At 39.2% G+C, this 24,228-nt stretch overlaps 2 protein-coding genes across 2 annotated transcripts in view; one reads left to right on the top strand and one right to left on the bottom strand.

Moving 5' to 3' along the window:
- LOC125240696 (aspartate aminotransferase, cytoplasmic) overlaps positions 1-8,804 on the top strand; it is a 16,351-nt gene extending 7,547 nt beyond the window's left edge. Inside the window, exons 5-10 of the mRNA XM_048148714.1 lie at positions 41-258; positions 2,804-2,954; positions 4,167-4,332; positions 5,892-5,963; positions 6,642-6,857; positions 8,400-8,804. Coding sequence (XP_048004671.1) covers positions 41-258; positions 2,804-2,954; positions 4,167-4,332; positions 5,892-5,963; positions 6,642-6,857; positions 8,400-8,421 — 845 coding nt within the window. The 3' untranslated portion in view covers positions 8,422-8,804. The remainder of the gene's footprint in view (positions 1-40; positions 259-2,803; positions 2,955-4,166; positions 4,333-5,891; positions 5,964-6,641; positions 6,858-8,399) is intronic.
- On the bottom strand, positions 8,793-24,228 carry LOC125240695 (periodic tryptophan protein 1 homolog). Its single transcript, XM_048148713.1, has 13 exons — positions 23,972-24,228; positions 21,712-21,770; positions 20,265-20,389; positions 20,102-20,175; positions 18,206-18,311; positions 16,882-16,989; positions 16,319-16,493; positions 16,020-16,116; positions 14,444-14,614; positions 13,115-13,205; positions 11,746-11,824; positions 10,566-10,717; positions 8,793-9,679 (listed from the first exon to the last, which is right to left on the bottom strand). Exons 1-13 carry the CDS (start codon positions 24,053-24,055, stop codon positions 9,609-9,611), a joined length of 1,392 nt encoding a protein of 463 aa, XP_048004670.1. The 5' UTR covers positions 24,056-24,228; the 3' UTR covers positions 8,793-9,608.

Genomic DNA, 24,228 nt, shown 5'->3' with positions numbered 1-24,228 from the left:
AAAGTTCATAAAGTACTCAGTTAATGGTATATCCGCACAGAGAACCACCACCTGGTGTTTGTGCGCTCCGGGTTCGAGAACGCGCGCACATACCGGTACTGGAACGCGAAGACGCGCACCATCGACTTCGACGGCATGCTGGAGGACCTGCGCGCCGCGCCCGAGAACTCGGTCGTGCTGCTGCACGCGTGCGCGCACAACCCCACCGGCATCGACCCCACGCACGACCAGTGGGAGAAGATCGCCGACGTCTGCGAGGTACTTGACACTTTCCTTTTGCAACCGATTAGCGTAAAATCATTCACACACTGTCCAATCGATTTTTGAATTTCGAACGCACGAATTCGCCGTTCGAAAGTCTGTGGAAAACGACGTAATGCTATTTTTGAAAAAGGACGGCTAGTAATTTTAAATAACCACTTAATGACCACTCGTTTTCGATTCTGTTAGTAGAATTTAAATCGCTAGTAGTGGAGATATTATTGAACGAATTTCACGAAATCGAATGGCCGAGATTCAAAAATCGGCCCCCTGATGTAGAAAGGATGTAATCAGTACTTTATTGATTTCATAGGTTTCGTAAGGTACTTTTCAGTGTAGCACAGCACAGGTGACCTCCGTGAGGCATTGCATTCGCGAGGACCGCGTTATATTGAAACCATTGTATGATGCACCACTAGACCGGTAAACGAATGTTGATACCGCCTATCTTATTGACAAAATTATCGTAATCCCAACAGAAATCCTGTACTTTTACACGGGTATTGACAATAACGTCGACTATTTGTTGCTGATGTAATCGCAATCCCAGTGTCTTTTATATTGAACCTGAAAAACGAATATCCGTAAGTGCATATGGACATAGAGACATATGGACATATGGTCGCCGACCTCCTGGACGGAGATGGCACATGAAGAAGGAGAATAAATAAATAAATAAATATTATATGACATTCTTACACAGATTGACTGAGGCCCACGGTAAGCTCAAGAAGGCTTGTGCTGTGGGTACTCAGACAACGATATATATATAATATATAAATACTTATATACATAGAAAACATCCATGACTCAGGAACCAATATCTGTGCTCATCACACAAATAAATGCCCTTACCGGGATTCGAACCCGGGACCGCGGCGCAGCAGGCAGGGTCACTACCGACTGATGCGCCAGACCGGTCGTCATAGTCAAGAAGAAGTAAGTGCATGCTTTGTAGAGTATGAATGAATAGCCGATTGGATGCAATGTTACCTTGCCATAATACCAAGGTCAAACTGTACATAATTAATTTTACATAACAGTAGCAGTCTCAAAAATAATTCTATTGTGATCTTGTGTTGCATTGGTATATTAGGTATGTAAATGCATTATATTTTATATAGTTATCTTATGTAGGTGATTCTACTACTTCATAAGATTAATATTTTATCCCCAGTGAACGTTTGTTGTCCTTAGGTAAAAATAAATATTAAATCTGCGTTACTAAGTACCTTCGTTATTCACACTCAAAAGTCCGCAGTGCTATAATCCGCAAATACATTTATTTACATTCAATATTGAATTATCTATATTTCACTTATCGACTAATTAATCATGATAGGTAACTTGACGATTTTTAATGTTGGTCAATGTTCTAATAATTATCAATATTATTTCTTAGAATAGTCGACAAACCTAATGTCGGGTTTGATTTGAAGTGGAACTTTCCACCCCTGACATGGTATAATTTATTATTATTTATTAAAAAAAAACATGTTTACATGACCTTACAGTATAACCAATGCGTCACGAAACTTAGATAACAAAACAGAGAGAGAAAAGGAGAAAACAAGAAAAAGAAAATTCATTTGGGCGATGACAGCGTGGCTACGTTGCGTCGGTTGCCCCGTTTAATATATACATATAGGGAACTTGACTGTTCTTAAAATAAAATATTTTATACCATGCACGAAATATAGCATCAGATAATTTTAAGAAAAACATGGACAGAAGTTATTTTTAAATCCAATTTCTATTTAATAAGTCAGGTAGAAATATATAAAGTAACTGAATTGACCGTGACGTCACTCAATTCGATTTCATATAAATTCTATATTAGCAAGTCGTTCAAATTCGTTTTGACAGTTCTTAAAAAGAAGCTGATTTGACTAGGAGGCAAGTAGCCTATTTATGTATGTAGTTAATGACCGGTTCAAGCGTACATGTCCGCATCGGTTATTTTTCGTATAACTACATGTAGAGTTTTGTTCCCTTTAAAGTAAATAAAACATTTTGTACTTATTTACATGAAATCAGATTTGAATATGTAGGGCTAAAGGTATGACCCACAGTCTGACTAGAAATCGTAAAAAATGTCAAAATTGTAGTCATGATTTTGAATGGAACTACACTATTGCCACTTTTTCATCAGTCTACATCTGGAACGTTACCGTTTATTTTTAGGGTTTCGTACGAACCCTTATAGGATCACTCCTGCGTCTGTTTATCCGTCTGTCGCATGCTATTTTTTTTTATAGAATTTGGGTTTTATAGTCTGGTACAGCATGGCAAACAGGAGTAAAAAAATAATACGGGCGCCACTGTCTATGTAATGTCACGTTTGTATGAAAAAAGTGTTGTTATGATCAAAAAAAGTTGCATGTCTACTCTTTTTTAGCCAAGCTGTACACTAGCGCAGTAGAAACAGGCGCGAAATCAAGTTTTCTACGGGAAAACCTTTCTCGCCTATTTAATTAGTCGCTATGTTGTAATAACAAATGATGCATCTGCATTACGTTGTAACTGTGTTGGTGTGCGGCAGGAGCGCAAGCTGTTCCCGTTCTTCGACAGCGCGTACCAGGGCTTCGCGTCGGGCGACCTGGACCGCGACGCGTGGGCCGTGCGCTACTTCGTGCAGCGCGGCTTCGAGCTCGTCTGCGCGCAGTCCTACGCCAAGAACTTCGGCCTCTATAGTGAGTACACACACACACACTCTTTTTATTAGGGTTCCGTAGTCAACTAGGAACCCTTATAGTTTCGCCATGTCTGTCTGTCCGTCCGCGGATAATCTCAGTAACCGTTAGCACTAGAAAGCTGAAATTTGGTACCAATATGTATATCAATCACGCCAACAAAGTGCAAAAATAAAAAATGGAAAAAAAGGTTTTATATGGTTATCCCCCCTACATGTAAAGTGGAGGGCTGAATTTTTTTTCATTCCAACCCCGTGTGATATATTGTTGGATAGGTATTTAAAAATGAATAAGGGTTTACTAAGATCGTTTTTTGATAATATTAATATTTTCGGAAATAATCGCTCCTAAAAGAAAAAAAAGTGCGTCCCCTCTCCCCCTCTAACGTTTGAATCATATGTTTAAAAAATATGAAAAAAATCACAAAAGTAGAACTTTCTAGATACTTTATAGGAAAATTGTTTATAACTTGATAGGTTCAGTAGTTTTTGTGAAAAATACGGAAAACTACGGAACCCTACACTGAGCGTGGCCCGACACGCTCTTGGCTGGTTTTTTATACTTACAGCCAGTAAAATAACAAATGTCTCAGATCACATGTAACTGTCGGCCGAAGCGCCGACGTCAAGAAACAAGTCATCTGAGGCTTTCTTATTTACTGGTCGAGATGTGTATACTATTTTTCTGTTAACTGAACCGGGAAGCATTAGCTTTGTTTAGCGCAGCGGCCTGAAATGGATAGCGATCTGGCCGGAGGACAGAAAAATAATTGATTTAGTATCTCGCAAGTACACACTACTTACACCCCTTATTTACCCTCTACTTTGACTGTCCCGAATAAAAAGTTAAGTATTTAATATTTAAATTTCCTACTAAAGTTCCCTTATTCTTTGTAATTGTAACTACGACGCTATAGAGCTGCTATTACTTCCTTTTAACCCCCTCCCCCTCCTCAAGTATTGGGTAATGTGTGATGTCTGCACTTGTCCTGCGTCCCCTTTTTACTGTTATACGAATAACTTGTCAAAGCGATATTGGCACGTATAAAATAAACCAAATCAATTTATTATCACGGGCAAAAATACATTGATTATTATGAACTACCTTAAAATAAACTAATTAAAAAAACTAAGTAAGTAAACCTAAATGTATCTAAACTTAAATAAACAGTATAATAACATGGCACGTATTGAATGTGGTGTTTTTGTGCAGACGAGCGCGTGGGCAACCTGGCGGTGGTGGTGGCGGACGCGTCGCTGGCGCCCGCCATGAAGTCGCAGCTGACGTGGGTGGTGCGCGCCGGCTACTCCAACCCGCCCGCGCACGGCGCGCGCATCGTCGCCACCGTGCTCAGCGACAAGCAGCTCTTCGACCAGTGGTCTGTCTTTACTTCACACCCCCAATTCTAATAGGCTACTGACTCATATAGAATTTGGCAGAAGAAATGATTGTTTTTTGTAGTATTTTACATAAAAAAACAATATTTGATTAGATTTTGGGTATTAAAAATGAATAATGACTACGTATTTCCGATTAAAAATGTGTACATAATATTTTTTTAAACTTTGGCCACCGAAAACGCTGCCAGTCACGTAGTGACGTCATAGAACCGAACAACTTCATGTCAAGTCAATCACTGATATAATGAACTTTATGCCTCATACTTAGGTAATGTCAGAAAAAATTGTGTTTAATTCGCTTGACGTCATGCAGACAATCTATAGATTAACATGGCTAATGTTGTTTTTGCCTGATTAAGTGAAAGTATACTTTAAAAATGTTTTTTTTGTGGTTTTCAAGTAGTTAATAATATAAGGTAGACTTTAAAAAAGGGTCAAGTAGCCTATATCGATTATTTTCTACTGACAAGTTGCGTGCGTTTCAATAAAATACGCTCACAGGCTGGTGTCACGCGGACCGACCGCGCGTAGCGATCCGCACTGGACTAATATGTGTTAACTTCAGGGAGCGTTTAGAGTGGTGCGGACGACAATATCAACTTCAAACAAATTGGTCGCGCGGACGGTCCGCGTGATACTAAAACCAGCCATAGAGCCCAGGCGTGTGGCCACCCTTGGCATCTTTATGTATGTAAGTTAGTAGGACAAGTATGCAATGTACTTAACTTAGCGCATGGTAGAAGCCGCGATCTTGTTAATTAATAAGTATCTGAAGTACTTATGTAAAATACTTAAGTTTTGGAAAGGATGTTAGGTAAGTATGCAATGTCATCAAAGACTCACTGAAGTGTGTGAAGAGGACAACAAAGTAACACTACAATGGATAAAGGGGCACAGTGGATCAAGAGGGAATGATGCAGCGGATGAACTGGCCCGAGAAGGATCAGCCACACCGGCATATGGCCCCGAACCCATCATACCCCTACCAGTATCATATAGGAAAAACCAACTTAGTCAACACTACAAACAGCTACACAACAAATATTGGGTAGAGTTAGACACATGTAGACAAACTAAAGAAATTCTTGCTGAACCTAATACAAAGCTCACAAAAATCCTACTCAGAACACCCAGACAGCAACTGCGCAAAATAGTAGGATTAATGACAGGACACAACACACTGAACAAACACCTCAATAACATAGGTATAACCGATAGCCCCATGTGCAGAGCGTGCATGGAAGCAGAAGAAACCACCAAACACTTTCTTCTAGAGTGTAAACAGGTAGAAGTATATAGGAACAAGTATCTAGGTACGCCAAACACACTGAAAGAGGTATTTAGCAACCTGAAAACACTGCTAGGATTCGTAGAGGAGCTAGGGTGGTTGGAGTAGTGCTACCCCGTCTATTTCACGCAAAAAAGGCACAATGGATGTCGACTTGCGGAAAATGCCCAATAAAACTAACTAACTAACTAGGTAAGTATGCGATATCTATCTAAGTGTAATAACTAAATTGCAATACAATGTTCGCAGGAGGGAACATATCAAGACCATGTCGTCGAGAGTTATCCAGATGAGAGAAGCTCTGCGAGCCGAACTCATCAAGTAAGTTTCATTTCAATTTAGAAGTAGGATATTCTCCTCTTCTTCTAACTAATCACAGATACATAGGTTGCTTTACATAAATCGTACGAGTAACTAGAACCCTAAATCGCGTCCATTTGTAGCTCATTTCAAGGAGTTCTGTCATGTGTTTATCGCCCACCTACGTATACATTTGATCGTCATCAACTTCTTCGCATTCTACTGGGTGTTACTATTGGGAGTCTTTGGCACCTAAACTGTAAACGATCTTCTATTCGATCAAAAATCAATTGTATATTTATTTAATCTTTATTGTACACAAAGAAAGAAAGACTTATAGTACAAAAGGCGGACTTAATGCCAGACAGCATTCTCTACCAGTCAACCTTTAGGCAAAGCAGAGATATTGTGGGCGGTGATACTACTAAAACTTTACATAGGTACCTACATAAGAAGTTACATAATAAATATACATAAACCTACATATATATTTCCAAAAATACATACATACATATATAAAAACAACTAGGAATCCTTCATTCTACCAGCAAAGAAAGAACGTACAGATTTCTTAAAAGTGAACTTATTTGGAGCATTTTTAATAATATGTAGTGGAAGGCCGTTCCAAAAGCGCGCTACATGCACGCGAAAAGAGTAAGACATGTATATTAGTGTTAAAGAGGAGTTGTTTCCGTGCAGGCTGGGCACGCCGGGCACCTGGGACCACATCGTGAAGCAGATCGGTCTGTTCTCGTACACGGGGCTGACGCCGCGGCAGGTGCAGCACCTCATCGAGCACTACCACATCTACCTGCTCAACTCCGGGCGCATCAACATCTGCGGCCTCAACCCCGGCAACGTGCGCTACGTGGCAGACGCCATCCACGACGCCGTGCTCAACTTCCCCGGCGACGAGTAAATATACTGCTTCTACTGGTGGTGGCGGACTGGCGGGGCACAACTACGGACTGACGGGAACGGGACTCGCCACTCGGTCTTTCCGTTACACTTCTGTTTACAATGCATTCTAATGTTGTCCATTTAATATCAGCTGCGCATTGCCGAGTTTGCGCTGAAAGGATCTACTCTAATTTAAGCGTACATTTTCTGTGAAGTCACAGTATCGTGTCGGTACTTCGGTAGCCAGCTGTTTACTACGCTTTAACTTGCGATTACGAAGATGAACTTCCTTCAACTGACCTGTGATTAGAGACGATGAAAAGTGATAGTGTAAATGTACATTATATTGATACATTTACGACTGCCTCTGTGGAATTACTCAATCGTGCAATATTTTACCCCTAGTAAATTGCCTAATAAACAGCGCATAATATTTTAAACAAACTGTAAAAAGTATACATTTTAATGGAATTAAATAATTATGTAACGTATTTAGTACGTGCATGGTCAGACAAAATATTTGTTATTTATTTATATATTTGTTATTTTTTGGCGTACAGATCAGGACTATTCACGCAATATTAGTATATAAGATTTATTTCAAATATGAAATATCGTCCGAATCGTAGAGTTGACACTTGTGATTTATTGATTAATGATTACCAATGTATTTTCTATTTTGTTACCAATTTGTTAAAATGCCTACATTAGGTGATGTTTAGATTACTGTGTTACGTTTCGTAGACGTGATCCGCCATCAAGCAGTCCGTCGATATGGGTATAGCAGTTAAAGGTTTACACTTGTTATTGTATTTAGCTAATGAATGTACATACAATAACAGGAGAACGATGAAAATAGATTACGATAGCACGCCGTGCGTTAGCCCTAGTGGTTTTGAAATAGCAGCTAACGGTTACCATAGCTCACATAGACAATACCGCATTATTCGTTCAGCTTACCAGTATTAAACGCTTTTATTGTAGCATATAGGTTCATAGACGGTTGTTGCCAGTGAAACTGAATAAAAATGAACTAAACTGCAACTGTTTATGTGAAAACGGATAGGAAAATATCTATTATGTATGATGAGATTATCTGAGCATGTTTTTCTACCTCTTGGTATCCTCAGCCTAGCTAAGTCCCTCTCGAGGCGCCAGTATTCGAATAAGGGAACATGGTAGGTGTACTGAATCCAACGCTACTGGCTGGCGCTCCACTCCTACGCTGAGGATGATTGTTGTGGTTCTACGGTTTTTCGTACAGTCAGAAAGAACTTAATGTGCGGACGTCGAAAATTAACTGACCACTTTTGTAGTGTTAAAAGAATAAAAGGCCTTCCGCTTATTTACTTCTTCGACGGTTACACCAATCCTTTCTAAACATTGGTTACTGAAATTAGATGTTATTGCTTATGTGCTTCACGACATACAATTTATAAATATAAATAGTAGTCATTTTTGATATATTTTATCGTTTGTATAAACATTATACATTGTCATAGTTGTTTTGTTAATAAAACAGATACTCAATGTAATCAAATGTCTTTTTTTTTACAGTGAAGTGTACGCAAAATTATAACTGTTTTGCGAATGCCATGAAATCGTCGAGCCAATCCTGCAGTGACTTCGCTTGCCACATAAAAGATAAAATCATAAATAACTAACAACTGGGTACCTACAGTAGTAAAGCCTGACCAGAAATATGACTTCGCGCCATATTGCGGAATTTCATTACAACTATTTTCTTCATACTATTTATACTGACCTGTCACCGCATAACAGCGCCTCCTGACAACAGTCAAGTATTTGTGGTTAGACTTTAATTTGCATTTATAATGCAAATTCCTAATTTGAATAAACTTCTGCTGCGTGACGTTGATGTCTATTAACTTTGGTTGATGCAACTGGCCTTGAGCCATGCAATTCAGATAAGCAGAAAATAAAACATACCACATTGAAGAATACTTTATTTTATTACAACAAATATACACTCAGGGTTTATAAACATCAATATAAAACCCTTACTATATCTGTATAAACAGATTACAACTTTTTTCGAGTAGATAAATATAGATTGAATGTAAATACGAAATGATCCTATGGACTATTGTTACATCCATAACAGATGTAATGCAAAATCATTTATCGTCGTATTTCTGAAGGTGTCATTCTATTCAGTCGGCCTCGGTATAAAAGAACACTGACTATACATTGACGTTGACTGGAGTACGAGTAGCATGACAACTTCAAACGTTTCCGAGAAAATATGATGATAATTTATGTGGCGCTACATCTGTGCGTCGTATCGTATGGTAGATCTTAAGCTAAGTTATCCTTGGTGCTCTATCTATGTTCAGTGTACACAGTACATTGTAATACTACACAACATATAGGTACAAACTAGGGCAACAAGTGCAAGTTTGAGAGAAAAACTCACGAGTAACATTTTCTTGCAGCTTACACCCCTTCTATAGTCAATCTTGTTTTTAACATACAGATTATGTTGACTATTTCTCGTTAAAACTGAGCTTGTTTAAAGATTTTTTCTGGCAACATTATACTAAAAGATTAATATGTGACCGCAGCCTGTACAACGTCCCACTGCATGATACAAATGTTTTGTAAATACAGAAACAATATCGTCCTTATGGCAAGCGACAACCTGGGATGTTTTGCAGACCGCGGACACATAATTGTGGTTAATGGTAATGAAACCACTGCAACTAGTCTATGTGGTGTGTGAAGACTGTGAAGTATACTATGGGTCTACGTCTCCATGGCGGCGGCGCCGGCGGCGGGCGCTGCGGCCGCGGCTCTCGGCTCGAATATACTTGATACTGGAACCGAACAAATGCAACGAGTCAAGATTGTGGAGTGAAAGCAACCATTTCAGACATTTTGACACTCAAACGGACACCTAGATTTTTTTTGGAATTTAGCCACTCATATACTCTGTCAAACAAGTCTGTCAGTAAATAAGAACAAAGAAAACTATATGCATCCTTTTCTTTAGGGTGCTAGAGAAAAGGATACCTATAGTTTTCTTTGTTCTTATTTTATTACTGACAGACTTGTTTGACAGAGATAATTCAGGTCCCGGTATATTGAAATTTTATAAATAATTTAGTTTTAACCACTTTTAACTCGATTGATATTTTCTATGTAGGGTGCATTGGGGTTATTTCGAAGTTTAGAAATGCTCGGGTAATTTCGAAAGGGGAATCTTGATATGATGGAAATAATGGTGATTTTTATGTGACTTTTGAAATTAGACGACTTTCTAAATTACCCCAAAGCACTATATTTAAGTATTTTGACGACCGGTCGTAGTCGGTAGTGACCCTGCCTGCTACGCCGCGGTCCGGGGTTCGAATCCCGGTAAGGGCATTTATTTGTGTGATGAGCACAGATAATTGTTCCTGAATCATGGATGTTTTCTATGTATATAAGTATTTATATATTATATATATCGTTGTCTGAGTACCCACAACACAAGCCTTCTAGAGCTTACCGTGGGCCTCAGTCAATCTGTGTAAGAATGTCCTATAATACAAAAAAAAAATAAGTATTTACATATAAAGTATAGTATCTTAGTCTTTAAGTATCCACAACACAAGCCTTTCCTGAGCTTACCGTGGGACTGAGTAAATCTGCGTAGCAATGGCCCTACAGCGGAGGCAGAGAACCTTTCTCTAGACCGCGCGCAGTAACGTGAATAGGTACCTTGTTCGTTGGCCGTGAGGTCGAGCATCTCGATGAAGCACTGCTTGTTGTCGCCGCCGACGGCCAGCGAGAAGGGCGCCTCGGGGCAGGCGGCCGCGCACAGCGCCTGGCCCACGCGGCTCGCGCGCTCGCTCACCTGTACCGGCGGCGACCTGCCACGACAACTTACATGTAGGGAACACACGGACCAAGTCCTACCAAACACATATGTAACTCCGTATAGACAGATAGTCTAACAAAAAAACGGAACCATAGAGAAAAAGGTACGGTGGGCTAGATGGCGATACACCTTTGGGGGACTCTTGGCTAGATGGCGCTAATAATGATATTCGACAGTTTAACACATATCAAGCTGAATAAGTTTTAAGCCTGTGTCGAGAGATGGCAGTCTATGCACTGTGATTAGTTGATTACACATTTTTCTTTAGCAGTAACTCTCTAGAAACTCGATCCTCTATGGTCCTACTAATTATTTTCAGGGAACGTAGCCAAATGCACAAACGAACACGATAATATCTGTTTCGTAATACGATAATATCAGACTGCATTTCTGTCGGCGACTGGCGTCGACGTTTGCCATTCGGCTACTTATTACCATCTGTCCTCCGGACGGCAAGCATCAGGTATCAGACCGCTGTGCTAAACAAATTTACCGCTTCTCGCCTCCGTCGAATAGCAGAATAGCATGCACACCTTGACCAGTAAATAAGAAAGCCGCAGATCACATGCTTCAAGGACTTCGGCTCCGCGTCGGCCGACAATTACATGAGATATGAGACAATTAGTGAGTGTGTTTAGTAAAACGTCCCACTTTGTCGGTTACCATTAAGGCGAGATTTACTTATATTATTATATGAATAAACTGGCAAAGCGGCTTTATAGCAATGGACACTTCCACAAAGTGGAACGTTTCCCGTGCACACTCACATTATTACTTTACTGGCCTAGGTATGTTATCTACTATTGTTTACAAGGGGACACCGTAGAGCCTTTACCACATGTGGTGAGAAAAAATGTATACGCTACAATCTTACTCCGAAATCTTAACATTTCCATAGGTAATTAATTATTGGTCGCATTGATCGTTCATTTGTAAGTAGTCTTGTCTTATTTTTCTCAAATAGTTGCAGCAAGCTTACATGTTGTTCGATAGCTATGCTTCTCGTGTATTATAGATTACCTTTGGATGTCCCACGTCTTGAGTTTGCCGTCCGTGCTGACGGTAATCATTAGGCCGGGAATTTCGCTGAGGATGAGACCTAAAATGAAAAGGAAACCATATTGAATGAGGAAATCTATAGTCTTTCAACACGGCCGTCATAATATATGCATAATTCGCTAGCGTGCGTTTTTACTGGCATATTAGTGCATAGTACACACTACTCGCAATCCATTGCTGTTTTCATCGGTTCCTTTAGGCGCAAAGCTAGCTGCTGGGACACACATTGCTGGGACTGATGGAGGCAAATATAGCACATCATTCGCTATTAGGCAAAAAAAACTGCAATACTTATAACTAGGAAAGAGTAAATAATAGTAGAAGAGAAGAAGATATAGGTAGCTCAAATTGTTAGTTGACCTTGCCCATAATAATTAATTAGATTATTACATCATTGCAATTGGTATTCAATTTACAACTACCATGTTCAAGATTGCATAGGCATGTGGAGGCAAACAGCAAGCTTATAGTTAATTATAACTAAGCAGTTATCATCAAATCGTTTATAGCGGCAATTAATGGGAACTTTCCCCTCTTCCAATGGGAAAAGGTGTCCATTTTATAAGTCTAGTTTTTAGTAAACTATAAAATCCAAGTAGTTAGCAACTTAGTTTGGTAACAAGTCGGTGGTGAATAGTGGCACAGTATAATAAAGAGTACTGTCGTACAGTATGGCCACTCCTGCTCCCCGCTGAAAGATCCGCCCACCCGCTCTCGGATACCTCACAGTTACCACTTGTTTTGTCGCGACCAGTCGACTTGTCATATATCTGACTCATACAAGCATGGAACGCGTTCACCTACGTGAGCTTAGCCTGTGTGCGTAGGAGCGCGCTTCGTTCATATATTTACATAAATGTTAGTTAATTAATATTAATAAAATGTGTTAACATTAATAAAATCAAAAATTTGTTACTGATCTATAGTGTGATTAACCGTGTTACCTTTGTTAAGTCTGGTTAGCTTTAGTCATAGTCTTAAATATTTACCCCCTTATTCATAAACGTACACTAAAGTTATCAAGCCGATAAAGTTCGTTTGTCCCTTTCTATCACACCAATACGTCGGAAAGGGACAAACGAACTTTATCTGCTTGATAAATTTAGTGGATGTTTATGAATAAGGGGGTTATACTGTAAGTCTTTAGAATTGTTTCTTTAGCGTAGGGAAAATGTAAATGATTTGGTAATGTTTGGACTGACTCCACGAGACAGGCCTAGCCTAGTGTGGTGGTCAAAGGTAAAATACTTGTAACACTTTTTGGCAAATAAACTTTTTATTTTTGAGTTGTGGTTGGTGTGGTGGTGTGGTGGGGACGAGCCGGCGTTACCTGTGACCTCCTTGTCGTGCGCCGCCACCTCCCACACGGGCTGCTCGTGGCGCACGTCCACGTACGCCACGCGCCCCTCGTTGTTGCTCATCTGCATGCCAAAACCACTCATCATTATATGTCTATTATACATCTCGCCATCGACACAGGGTACGTAGCCGAATGGCACAAACGCTCACGAAACGAAACGCTCGTAGATATCTATCTAAAATCGCTGTCAATAGAACTTGACAACAATGTAAACAAACCATTATATAAAATATCAATATTTTAGCACAATCTTATTATTTTAAAGGTTGAGGATCATAATGTGAGATGAATTTATTAAACAACACATGGATTTAGCCAGTATCTGATGAGTTAGAAAAAAAAATAAAAAATAAAAAGTCATTTATTGTCGCAAATAATTTTAAGGTACAATTACTTAAGTATTTATTTCTATCATGCAACTAAGAGTAAGTTAGAATAGCTATTAAAGAAATTTTGACTACAAGGTTTGTTTACATTGTTCACAAATTCTATTGATGGCGACTTTTATCGCTCTTGCGTATTGGCGCGGCAGAGCAAGACTACTTTACGCGGCGTTTCGTTTTCGTTTCGCGTCGCAAAAATCTCATACAGCTACGGCACCAGTAAGTTGCTCTTTACAAATTTATAAATTAATTAATTCCAAATGTTAATTATGTATTATAGGAATACAAGAATGTCTTAAGTTCTTTGGGCAAGTTGGTCCGATGGACTTTTTTTTTCTTAATATCCTCCTGGTTCGATTGATCGTAGTAGGTACTATATAGGATAACCGGGATTTTAAAAGTTCATCTAGTATAATCGACCGAACCACGAGACGAGACATTGTAAAATCCTCAATTCAATTGCATTTATTTTTTCCTGTTAGTCTCACTGACTGTTTTATGTAAAATTTTGTCATCTCATATGTCAAAAACGGTTTCTACTTAAAATACAACTCATTTATGATCAAGGATCGTTAACTGCGAGCGAAATCCATTGAAGTACTAGGGTTGCTAACTGGTTGTCATACGTCATTTCAATGGATTTCGCTCGCAGTTAACGATCCTTGTTTATGATAGATGTTGGTTTCTTTCAATACTTATAACTAAACTAGCTTTTGTCCACGGCTTCGCTCGCGTTAGAAAGAGACAAAAAGTAGCCTATGTCACTCTCCATCCCTTCAACTATCTCCACCTAAAAAATGACGTTGATTCGTCACCCCATTTTGCCGTGAAAGACGGACAAACAAACAGACACACACACTTTCCCATTTATAATATTAGTATGGATTTGTATAGAAAAATACGTGAGAATACTGACTGCAAAACAGTAGGGGTTGTTCGGGTCCCAGGCGACGCGCTCGATCTCGGGGCCGAGGCGCCAGGCCTTGTGCGCGGCGGCGTCGCGGCAGTCCGACACGCGCGCCGCGCCGTCGCAGCAGCCCGACACCAGCGTCTGCGGCTCGCGCGGGTGGAAGCTCAGCGACTGCACCTGACACACAAACTGCGTTTTCACATTGTCCCATCCGATATCGGATGTACAACCGATATCCCATATATATTCAATACAAGCCAATAGCTTTGATTTTAGCCTTTGAAATCCTTCCTGCTTGCGATATGGTAATATGAAACGATATGGTAACGGATAATATGAAAAGGCACAAATCCCCATCGTTTGCGAATGCTTATTCACGTTTGCGCCCACGCACCACATAGCACTCAATTAATTAATTTTTAACCACACCAACTGGTAAAGGCTCTCTTTGCTATTCAAAAACGGATGACAAAATTGCATTTTATCCACAAGAGTGCAAAGTAATTTCACATGAATTTTAATTTGATGTCATAAGCTGGCTGATGGCGTTTTTCTGAACATTTTTGAACGTTCTGAACATTTTTTTGTTTAACTCGGTGGCAAAGTTTGTTTAACCTTCTTGCCTTGAAACCCTTGCAACGCTCAATATTCCAATTTTTGAACCACTCGATTCGATAGATTTTTCCCATAAATGATGATTTTGAATCATAAATATTGAATAAATTTATGGATTTGATTTAGTTTCATGTTTTGTAGTCAATATTTTGATCGTGTTGGTGTGGTGAACATTTTTTTGTTTAACTCGGTGGCAAAGTTTGTTTAACCTTCTTGCCTTGAAACCCTTGCAACGCTCAATATTCCAATTTTTGAACCACTCGCTACTATAGCGATTCATTATTGGAATCTTTCGCTTGCTCGGGATATTGGCACTCGCGGACAACAACTTTGCCCCCTTGTAAAACAATAGTACATTACATCAGAGGCCGGGAAAATGAGGATTTCCGGCCAAGTGGGTATATATGGCCGAGCGAGCGTGCGAGCGAGGCCGGATAGGGATACGAGGCCGGGAATCCGTTTTCACGCCGAGGCATGTATAGTGCTTTTCTCAAACATACAATGAAATAAAAAAAAAATGCTCTAAAGGACAATATTTTATAAAAAAAAGTTACTTTGCAGGCCTAGGCCTAAAAAATAATATGAAATCCCATTACAGTCCTCTCGAGTTGTTGCGCCCAAAAAGCGATACTTCCCAGCCCATTTTATGGAACGTAAAGACAATATTTCATTGCATGTTTGAGAAAATAACTATTTTAGTAAGTATTATGTAGACAGTTATATTGTTTTGATAAAGAGGATTGTAATAAGTTTTCCCAAGTTATTATTTTCGAATGAATGGAAAATACAGATTAAGCCAATAACACAAGTACCAGTATTGATATATGAATCAAAATTTAACCATTTAACAACAGGTAATCAATAAAAAATCTAGTAATTAATAAAACAAATATACTCGTACAGACCATAAAACTAAAGTCATCGTGTTGATATTAAAACTGAAATTCCAATTGAGTAGATAACTTACTTTATCCTGGAAATAGTCCAGTTTCGTGTGGGGAGTTCCCTGGTCCAGGTCCCACAGTAGCACCGTGTTGTCAGCGGACCCGCTGGCCAAAACATGTCTGAAACACCCATAATCATAATACTAGGGAACCAAAAAATATTAACAATATTCCCAATAAGTAGTAACTAATAATACGACATCTTACAATAATGTCAATAATTCCATATTAGCAAAAGTAATAAATTGTTAATAATTAATAACAGTTGACAATAACTCAACGGGACAGACAGACCGGGGTTATCGTGTCTCGTAAAACTTACGTAAAGTTTCTGTTCCAAGACATGTCCAAGACTGCATCTTTATGGCCAACTCTCTTGGTCTTCTTCTTCTTGTTGGGTTTCTGGCCGAGTTTGAAGGCTGGCTCGAGGCAGTTCTCGATGTCCAGGTCCCACACCTGGATCACGGAGTCCATGCCGCCCAGGGCGCACAGATTACCTGCTCACGGATCGCACGTTACCAAATACATCGGTGCAACCAAAAACAAAATCATTAACCTCGTCAAATTAAAACAAAAATCCGCGGAAGTAATTTGTAATGCTACTTGTTCATAATTATATTCAAAGTATGACTAAATATTTGAAAAAAAAATACCTTCAACCCCCCTCTACACCCCTAGCACAAACCCTACCCCCGAGGACTTTTAGTATGTCCACCTGAACACTGCTAAGGCACAGTATAAAGAGTACTATTGTACAGTATGGCCACTCCCGCTCCCCGCTGAAAGTGTCCGAGGTGTGGGTTAGGTATAATTGTGCCAATATACAAATTAAAACCGCAGATTTTTTATTTTTTTAGCTTAGATTACATAAGTTTTGTACTGTACCTGGTTTGGTGTCCGAAGGGTCGTGGCTCAGCCACTCTATGCACAGCGGGAACCACGGCAGAACGATGTCATGGTGCACGTAAAAGGAATCCTCATCTTTGTTGAAGACTATAAACATATGAATGCATTAAAAAAAAGTCCTACATGAAGGAATAAGAGACCAAGACCACTGTAATAAGAATACATATTAAACTGAAATGAGGGTAAAATGAGATGGGAAATTGAGACATGTACTCTTAGCTGGTGACCTGTAGAGAAGACAGGTTGTGGACAGAGAAGCATGAAGATATATGGAAGAGGCCAAAGGCAACCAGAGGAAACTTCAACAGAGAAAGGCGAACAGTAATCCGTAAATAAGCCAGATCGACCGCCTAACACACACTATGCTGTAAACCACAAAATCACAAAGATATCTGACCGTTAGATAGGAAGTTCATAGTTAACGTTACGCCGCGGTCCCGGGTGCGAAACCAGCGGTTTGCATTTATTTGTGTGATGAGCACAGATATTTGTTCCTGAGTCATGGATGTTTTCTATGTATATAAGTGAGCTTATGAGCTTTCCGTGGGACTCAGTCAATCTGAGGCTCTTGTTTTACAAGGGGGCAAACTTGTTGTTTAACCGCACGTGCCAAAATTGATACCCGAGCAAGCGAAAGATTGCAATATTGAAACGCGAACGTAGCGAGTACTTCAAAAAGTGGAATCTTGAGCGTTTCGAGGGTTTCAAGGCACGAAGGTTAACACATTCGCTACCAGACAAAAAATAGCACACTACGCCAGAAACCAGTCGTAATTTATAACCGCCCGCTTGTATGAGGTGACCCGCCCAGCGGGTTCTCCGGCATCCGAGCAAAGTTCACGAGTACCCGTCAGGCGGGTTCTTAGTTGCGGAAGTGTTAAACAAACTTTGCCACCGAGTGAAACACAAAATTTTTCACCACACCAACACGACCAAAATACTGACTAAAAAACATCAAACTAAATTAAATCTATCAATTTATTCAATATTTATAATATTAAAATACCAGTTAGCTTAAGACATCAAGTTAAAATTTGTATGAAATTACTTTGCACTCTTGTGGATAAAATGCAATTTTGCTATCCGTTTTCGAATAGCAAAGTAAGCCTTTACCAGTTGGTGTGGTAAAATTATTATTATTATAGTAGTGGGCTGACATTTCCTGGAGAGTATTTTATTTATTTTGCGCTTTGCGTCAGTCATAGCGAAAGTTGGTGAGTGTGGCCTAAATATTTGTGTGTTTCAGTAAATAGTGTTTGTTAGTTTCCATAGTGTGTAATGGTGGTAGGTATAGTAAACCGACTGTAGACTTCCAGCACGCTGGCGTCGCTCTCGACGTGCCCCACGAGCAGCAGGTTGTCGCTGGGCTTGATGATGTCGTCCTCCTCGTCGCTGTCCGGCCCGTCTGTCTGCAATCACAATCACTCGCTGACTATTTATACTGTATTCTTCACATCATTTCCACTCAAGCCTCAAAGGAGGTCCGGAACAACCATTTTTCCATGATGGTATATGATGACGATAGCCAAGGGCAGAGATAAGTTTTATCTATTTATTATACAATGGGTGTTATTAACCGATCTGAAAAACAAAAATTTTGATGAACAAAAATATATATTTGGTCAGCTAAAATTGATAAATAGTCAGCAACTTCGCTTCAACGTTCTACAAATTCGCTTACCTACTGTTTGCTTGACAAAATTTGATTAATGGTAGATCACTTACTGCTGCCCAAACAATTAATTTGCCGACCAAATAAATTTAGAGCAGTTCGGCGTGGTATTAAATGGAAATCGGTTTTGAAATACTTGCTAACCTTCATTTGCTGACCATTTATCAATTTTAGGTGCCCAAATATATATTATTGTTCATGAAAATCGGATGTTTTTGCAGATCAGTTAAATAACACCCAATTATAAATGGAAAAGTGTGTGTCTGTTTGTTTGTCCTTCTTTCACGGCAAAATGGAGCGACGAATTGACGTGTTTTTTTAAATAGAGGCAGTTGAACTTTGAAGGGGTGGAGAGTGACATAGGTTACTTTTTGTCTCTTCCTAACCCCCCACTTATCTAAAATGGAGTGTGGAAGTTTATATGGAGTGTTCCGCATTTTTCGGATTTAACGCGAGCGAAGCCGCAAGCAAAAGCTAGTGAGCTTATATTTTTATACTTAGCAAAACACAGCCATACTATTTACTACTATTACTTTTTATTTAACGATTTTAATGAGATTTACCTTCCTGTTATATGCATGTGAGTGTGTTTAGTAAAACGTCTCACTTTGTCGGTTACCATAAAGGCGAGATTTACTTGTATCTTTACATGAATAAACTGACAAAGCGGCTTAATAGCAATCGACAAAGTGGGATGTTGTCCCGTGCACACACATATATACCTTCATCTTTCTTTTATATTATGTATGGTTCAGAAATTATAGGAGCGTTTTTTTTTTGAAAGTGCTTATTTCTGAAAATGTTTATAAAGCCACTTAATGCCTACTACCCATCGATATTCCACATGATGACTCTATCATGAGTATCATGTGGAATATAGAAGCGAAAAAACCGGCCAAGAGCGTGTCGGGCCACACTCAGTGTAGGGTTCCGTAGTTTTCCGTATTTTTCTCAAAAACTACTGAACCTATCAAGTTCAAAATAATTTTCCTAGAAAGTCTTTATAAAGTTCTACTTTTGTGATTTTTTTCTTATTTTTTAAACATATGGTTCAAAAGTTAGAGGGGGGGGGACGCACTTTTTTTTTATTTAGAAAATATTAATATTATCAAAAAACGATCTTAGTAAACCCTTATTCAGTTTTGAATACTTATCCAACAATATATCACACGTTGGGGTTGGAATGAAAAAAAAATATCAGCCCCCACTTTACATGTAGGGGGGTACCCTAATAAAACATTTTTTCCATTTTTTATTTTTGCACTTTGTCGGCGTGATTGATATACATATTGGTACCAAATTTCAGCTTTCTAGTGCTAACGGTTACTGAGATTATCCGCGGACGGACGGACGGACAGACGGACGGACAGACGGACGGACATGGCGAAACTATAAGGGTTCCTTGTTGACTACGGAATCCTAAAAACAGTATCAAAATCGTGTTCTTCAAAATATCGAGTTACATTTACATACAACCTAACATAATGTTGAACATTGCTTAATTTTTATGTATTCTTTATTACTCACCCTAATCTGGACATTGTCACCCAAATCTCCTAAGTTGGGTAGAGTTGCTACTGTTCCTATGCCCACTGGGTTAGCTGGAAACCAAAATTGAAAATAAACATCAACACATATATTATATATGTACATAACAATCAAATAATTTGATATGCTGTGCGTCACTTACATGAATCTTCCTCATCATACTTTTCAAAATCAAACTCATCATTAGGATTCTCTGGAGGAGGTCTGGCGGAGCTGGGCCCTGCCTCGGCTTCATCATCTGATACGTCCTCTCCTCTCTCTGTCAAACTATTTTATTTATTAGTTAATACCATAGACATATAAAAAATGTCAAGTAAAGAATGTGAGCTAAATTATCAAAACAGCTTCAAAAATAAAGTCTATGTATGCACTTTGACTACACATTTACTTTTGACAGTAATTCTATGCTTTATCGTTATTGTTAATACTAATGTCAACATAAACTATAGGGTGCTATTCATTTCCATCCAAGGTACCTACGACCTAGCCAACGTCTTAATCGCTTACACGTCATTAGCGTATTGTAGTTAACTCTCTCTATCGCGCCAATACGGAGGAGCGTTAGAGAGAGCTATGATATGCTAAAGTAGCGTAAGCGAATGTGACTTAATATGTGACGTTGGTTAGGCACCTACATATCTTCTTCTTCTTCTAGGTTAGGGGCTTTGTAAGGCTTCAGGGCGCCTTATGTATCACTGCGACCATTTCTGATCTATTGTGATCGCCACCTACTACAACTCTCGATCAAGTCCTACAAATTCAAAGACTTGTAGTATCTTTTTGAGATCGAGAAACCTCACATCCTCTGGGAGAAATTGGTAGCTGCCCAGAATCATGTTACGTGTGCGCATTAGAGAGGGGCACTCTGCCAGGATGTGCAGGGGCGTTTCATCAGACTCTAGACAGAATCTGCACCGCCCGTTTGCACGTTTCCCGATAGTGTGCATGTGCTTGTTCAGGTGGCAATGCCCTGTCAGCACCCTCACTAGGTTGCGAAGTTGGTTCCTTGACAGCGCCAAGGCATTTGAGGATGCCTTTTTGCTGTAGGCTCTGATGAGAGCCTTGGAATGGTTCATGCCTGGCGTGTTCCTCCAGAGCTGAATGGTTTTGTATTGACAGTAGGTCTTTAGGGTTAGTTTCGTAAGGCTTTTCGGGATACCGCAGAAAGGCTCTGGGCCATGGTGCTTACCCTTTGCCCCCGTACGTGCAAGCTCGTCGGCTTTCTCGTTGCCTTGCCTAGGCACCTACATATAGTTTGCGTCCATTTGACGTGAATATACTTAAACATTTTTTTCCACAGTTATTGCAATATTTACTGTCTAGATAATACATATACTTCTCTACATAAAAATATACATATTTGGTGAACAATTTAATAAGTAATTTGCTGTTTTGAATCAGGATGCTAACTAGCATATGTGGACACAAACCAGAAAAAATACCCTAAACTTTACAACCACATTCTGTTGCACCTGAACAAGTTCTTATTACTGCCACCAACTCTAAATGTTCGCTTTTTATACTGTGCTTATAATTTATTAAAAGGAAAAACACTAATGATTAAGGAATTATATAGAAGAGGTCCTTACCGCAATTCATCTGCAGTTTGTTTTATAATTTTCTCAAGCTCTTTCTCTGTCAGTTCAATCTACAAAAAAAATACATATTACAAAAATAATTATAATAATTATTTGTTTTATTGTTATTAGTGCTATTTGTCCTTGGCTATAAAGTAAAGAATAGACATTGCATGTATGCAATTAATATTCACATACATAGCTTTGACATGTAGTGAACATGGAAATTTTCACATGCCTTGTGGCAGAACATATTAAGGATCTCCAATGTAAATACTTTATAACATCTACTGTAATGCACCATATGTTCTTGTGAATAAACATTCATTCATTGATTCAATAATATTGTAACTTGTGCAGCAATCTGCCAATGTAGACACACCCTGGTTGGGCAGAGTACGCACACTTTGCTTGACAGAGGTGAATCCACATTGAATGGACCATTTGCTATCTGAAAAAGTTGCCCTCTAACAATATCTTAGGTCAAGCTTTGTCTAATAGATGAATAATGAGACGCAATATAACATATGTCAGGATATTAGGATTTTATTTAGCAAAGGGCGAGTAAAGCTATAAATAAACACAAAATTATTAAAATATACATTAATAAAGAATGAATGGAGCAATAGATTGATTTGTTTTTCAGGCTAATTGAGGCTTGTATTAAAGTTTGTGATTTCAATTTGCATCATGGACAATAAGGAAACTAAGCAGAAAGAGTTTTATATGTACATGAACAACAAATTCCTATAGGTGTCTATAACATACACATAATTATTACTTTATTATGAAACCCAACACAATTAATTCTGCACATGGAAAGAATGAGTGAAAGAAAGCTGACAAAGAGAGTGTATGAGGCAGAGTTCAAAATAAGAAGCTGGAGTTGGAATGGGGTAGACCTGAGTAGACTTTCTCCAATCAAATCTGGGGAATCCCGAAGAATGGTCATGTCAGGAGCATCTTAAATAGGCGAATGTGTCAGAGGAATGTAATGAAAGTCAAGGAGGCGACAGGTATGTCAAGATAGTAGCAAGTGAAAATTCGTGGTCTCTGCGAACCCCTCTGGAAACCATGTAGTGTGACTATGTATGTATGATGTGCCTACAGTACTTCCAAATTATATTCTGATTCTGGTCAAGTCATAGCATGGTTGAAGGATTCTTATTGTGTTGCTGGCTGTTAATGTATTACAGCCCATAGATTTCTATCCCTTCAGGTGGCGAAATCCAGGAGCCGACCGCACGTAAAGAGGCAGTTAACCGGGAGCCGGACTTGAAATAAAAAGCTGTTGAGTGGCAAGGATACCGCTAAAATGACAGAAAAAGTTTACCCTTGAGTGGCGGGGCCCTCACGGGTGGTCATCGCGAATGTTACTTATGTTACAAAAATTATAATTACTCAAAAAATGTGGGGATGTTGTGCATAAACCATATATCACTGGATTCATTATGAAACGGCTAAAATCATTCCATAGAAAAATAGTACATTACATCAGAGGCCGGGAAAATGAGGATTTCCGGCCAAGTGGGTATATACCGGATAGGGATACGAGGCCGGGAATCCGTTTTCAAGCCGAGGCATGTATAGTGCTTTTCTCAAACATACAATGAAATAAAAAAAAATGTTCTAAAGGACAATATTTTATAAAAAAAAGTTACTTTGCAGGCCTAGGCCTAAAAAATAATATGAAATCCCTTTACAGTCCTCTCGAGTTGTTGCGCCCAAAAAGCGATACTTCCCAGCCCATTTTAAGGAACGTAAAGACAATATTTCATTGCATGTTTGAGAAAAAGACGGTTTTTAAACACGTGTCTCAAACATGGCAGGCGGATGGTCCAATCAAATGGGGTCATATTTCAAGTTGTTTTGAAGTTGAAGGTGTTGAACCTTTACTGAATGCCGTCCTTGTTTAGTGACGAATGGTTCGTGCAAGTATGAGGAAGCTAGATATAGTTTTAGACGGTTTTATTTATATATTTAGGTATATCGTCGCACGGGGTCCGGGAGCCGTTCCCTGCCACTTAACAGCTTGTTTTTCCCAGAGTCCGGCTCCCGGCGCCTGCCACTTAACGGAATGTTTTATAAAATGACCGCGCCACTTCTTCCCTATGCAACTTGTAGCTCTGCCACCTGAGGGGCTATGCAATTATCAGTAGTCTCTGCAGCTTACCTTGTAGGTACCTTATATATTTAGTTATTGTTAACTACTTAAAAATGTACGGTTAGGGCATAACCATAATACGGGGTTGCAAAAAAGCAGCATAGTTACCTTTTCAGGTACTTCTTTGGCTACCCCGCGGCGTACAAAGTGCATACAGGACACCAAACTAACAGTAGGTGTATTTTCTTCCATTTTTTTTAGTCTTGTTTAGGCCTGATACTGGTGAAACTATGATCCATATAATTACGAATAAAAAAAAACGTATGTGCGCATGTGTCGATCAATGCTTAAAGCACATTCTATTCCAACACATTGTAAAACACATGCACGCACGCTTCATGCACTAACCAACCATGCTCCGAAAA

The sequence above is a fragment of the Leguminivora glycinivorella genome, chromosome Z (genome assembly GCF_023078275.1).
Source record: "Leguminivora glycinivorella isolate SPB_JAAS2020 chromosome Z, LegGlyc_1.1, whole genome shotgun sequence".
Classification (NCBI taxonomy): Eukaryota; Metazoa; Arthropoda; class Insecta; order Lepidoptera; family Tortricidae; genus Leguminivora; species Leguminivora glycinivorella.
Note: the sequence above shows the minus strand (reverse complement) of the source record. Positions and strands in the feature narration are given on the sequence as shown.

Excerpts from the sequence above, each read along its gene's own strand:
- LOC125240695 (XM_048148713.1), bottom strand. The coding sequence starts at position 24,055 with ATGGAAGAAAATACACCTACTGTTAGTTTGGTGTCCTGTATGCACTTT. Across the intron at positions 18,312-20,101 it reads GTGACAATGTCCAGATTAGG|ACAGACGGGCCGGACAGCGA; the intron begins GTGAGTAATAAA and ends TTGTGATTGCAG. Across the intron at positions 16,494-16,881 it reads CCCTTCGGACACCAAACCAG|GTAATCTGTGCGCCCTGGGC; the intron begins GTACAGTACAAA and ends ATCCGTGAGCAG.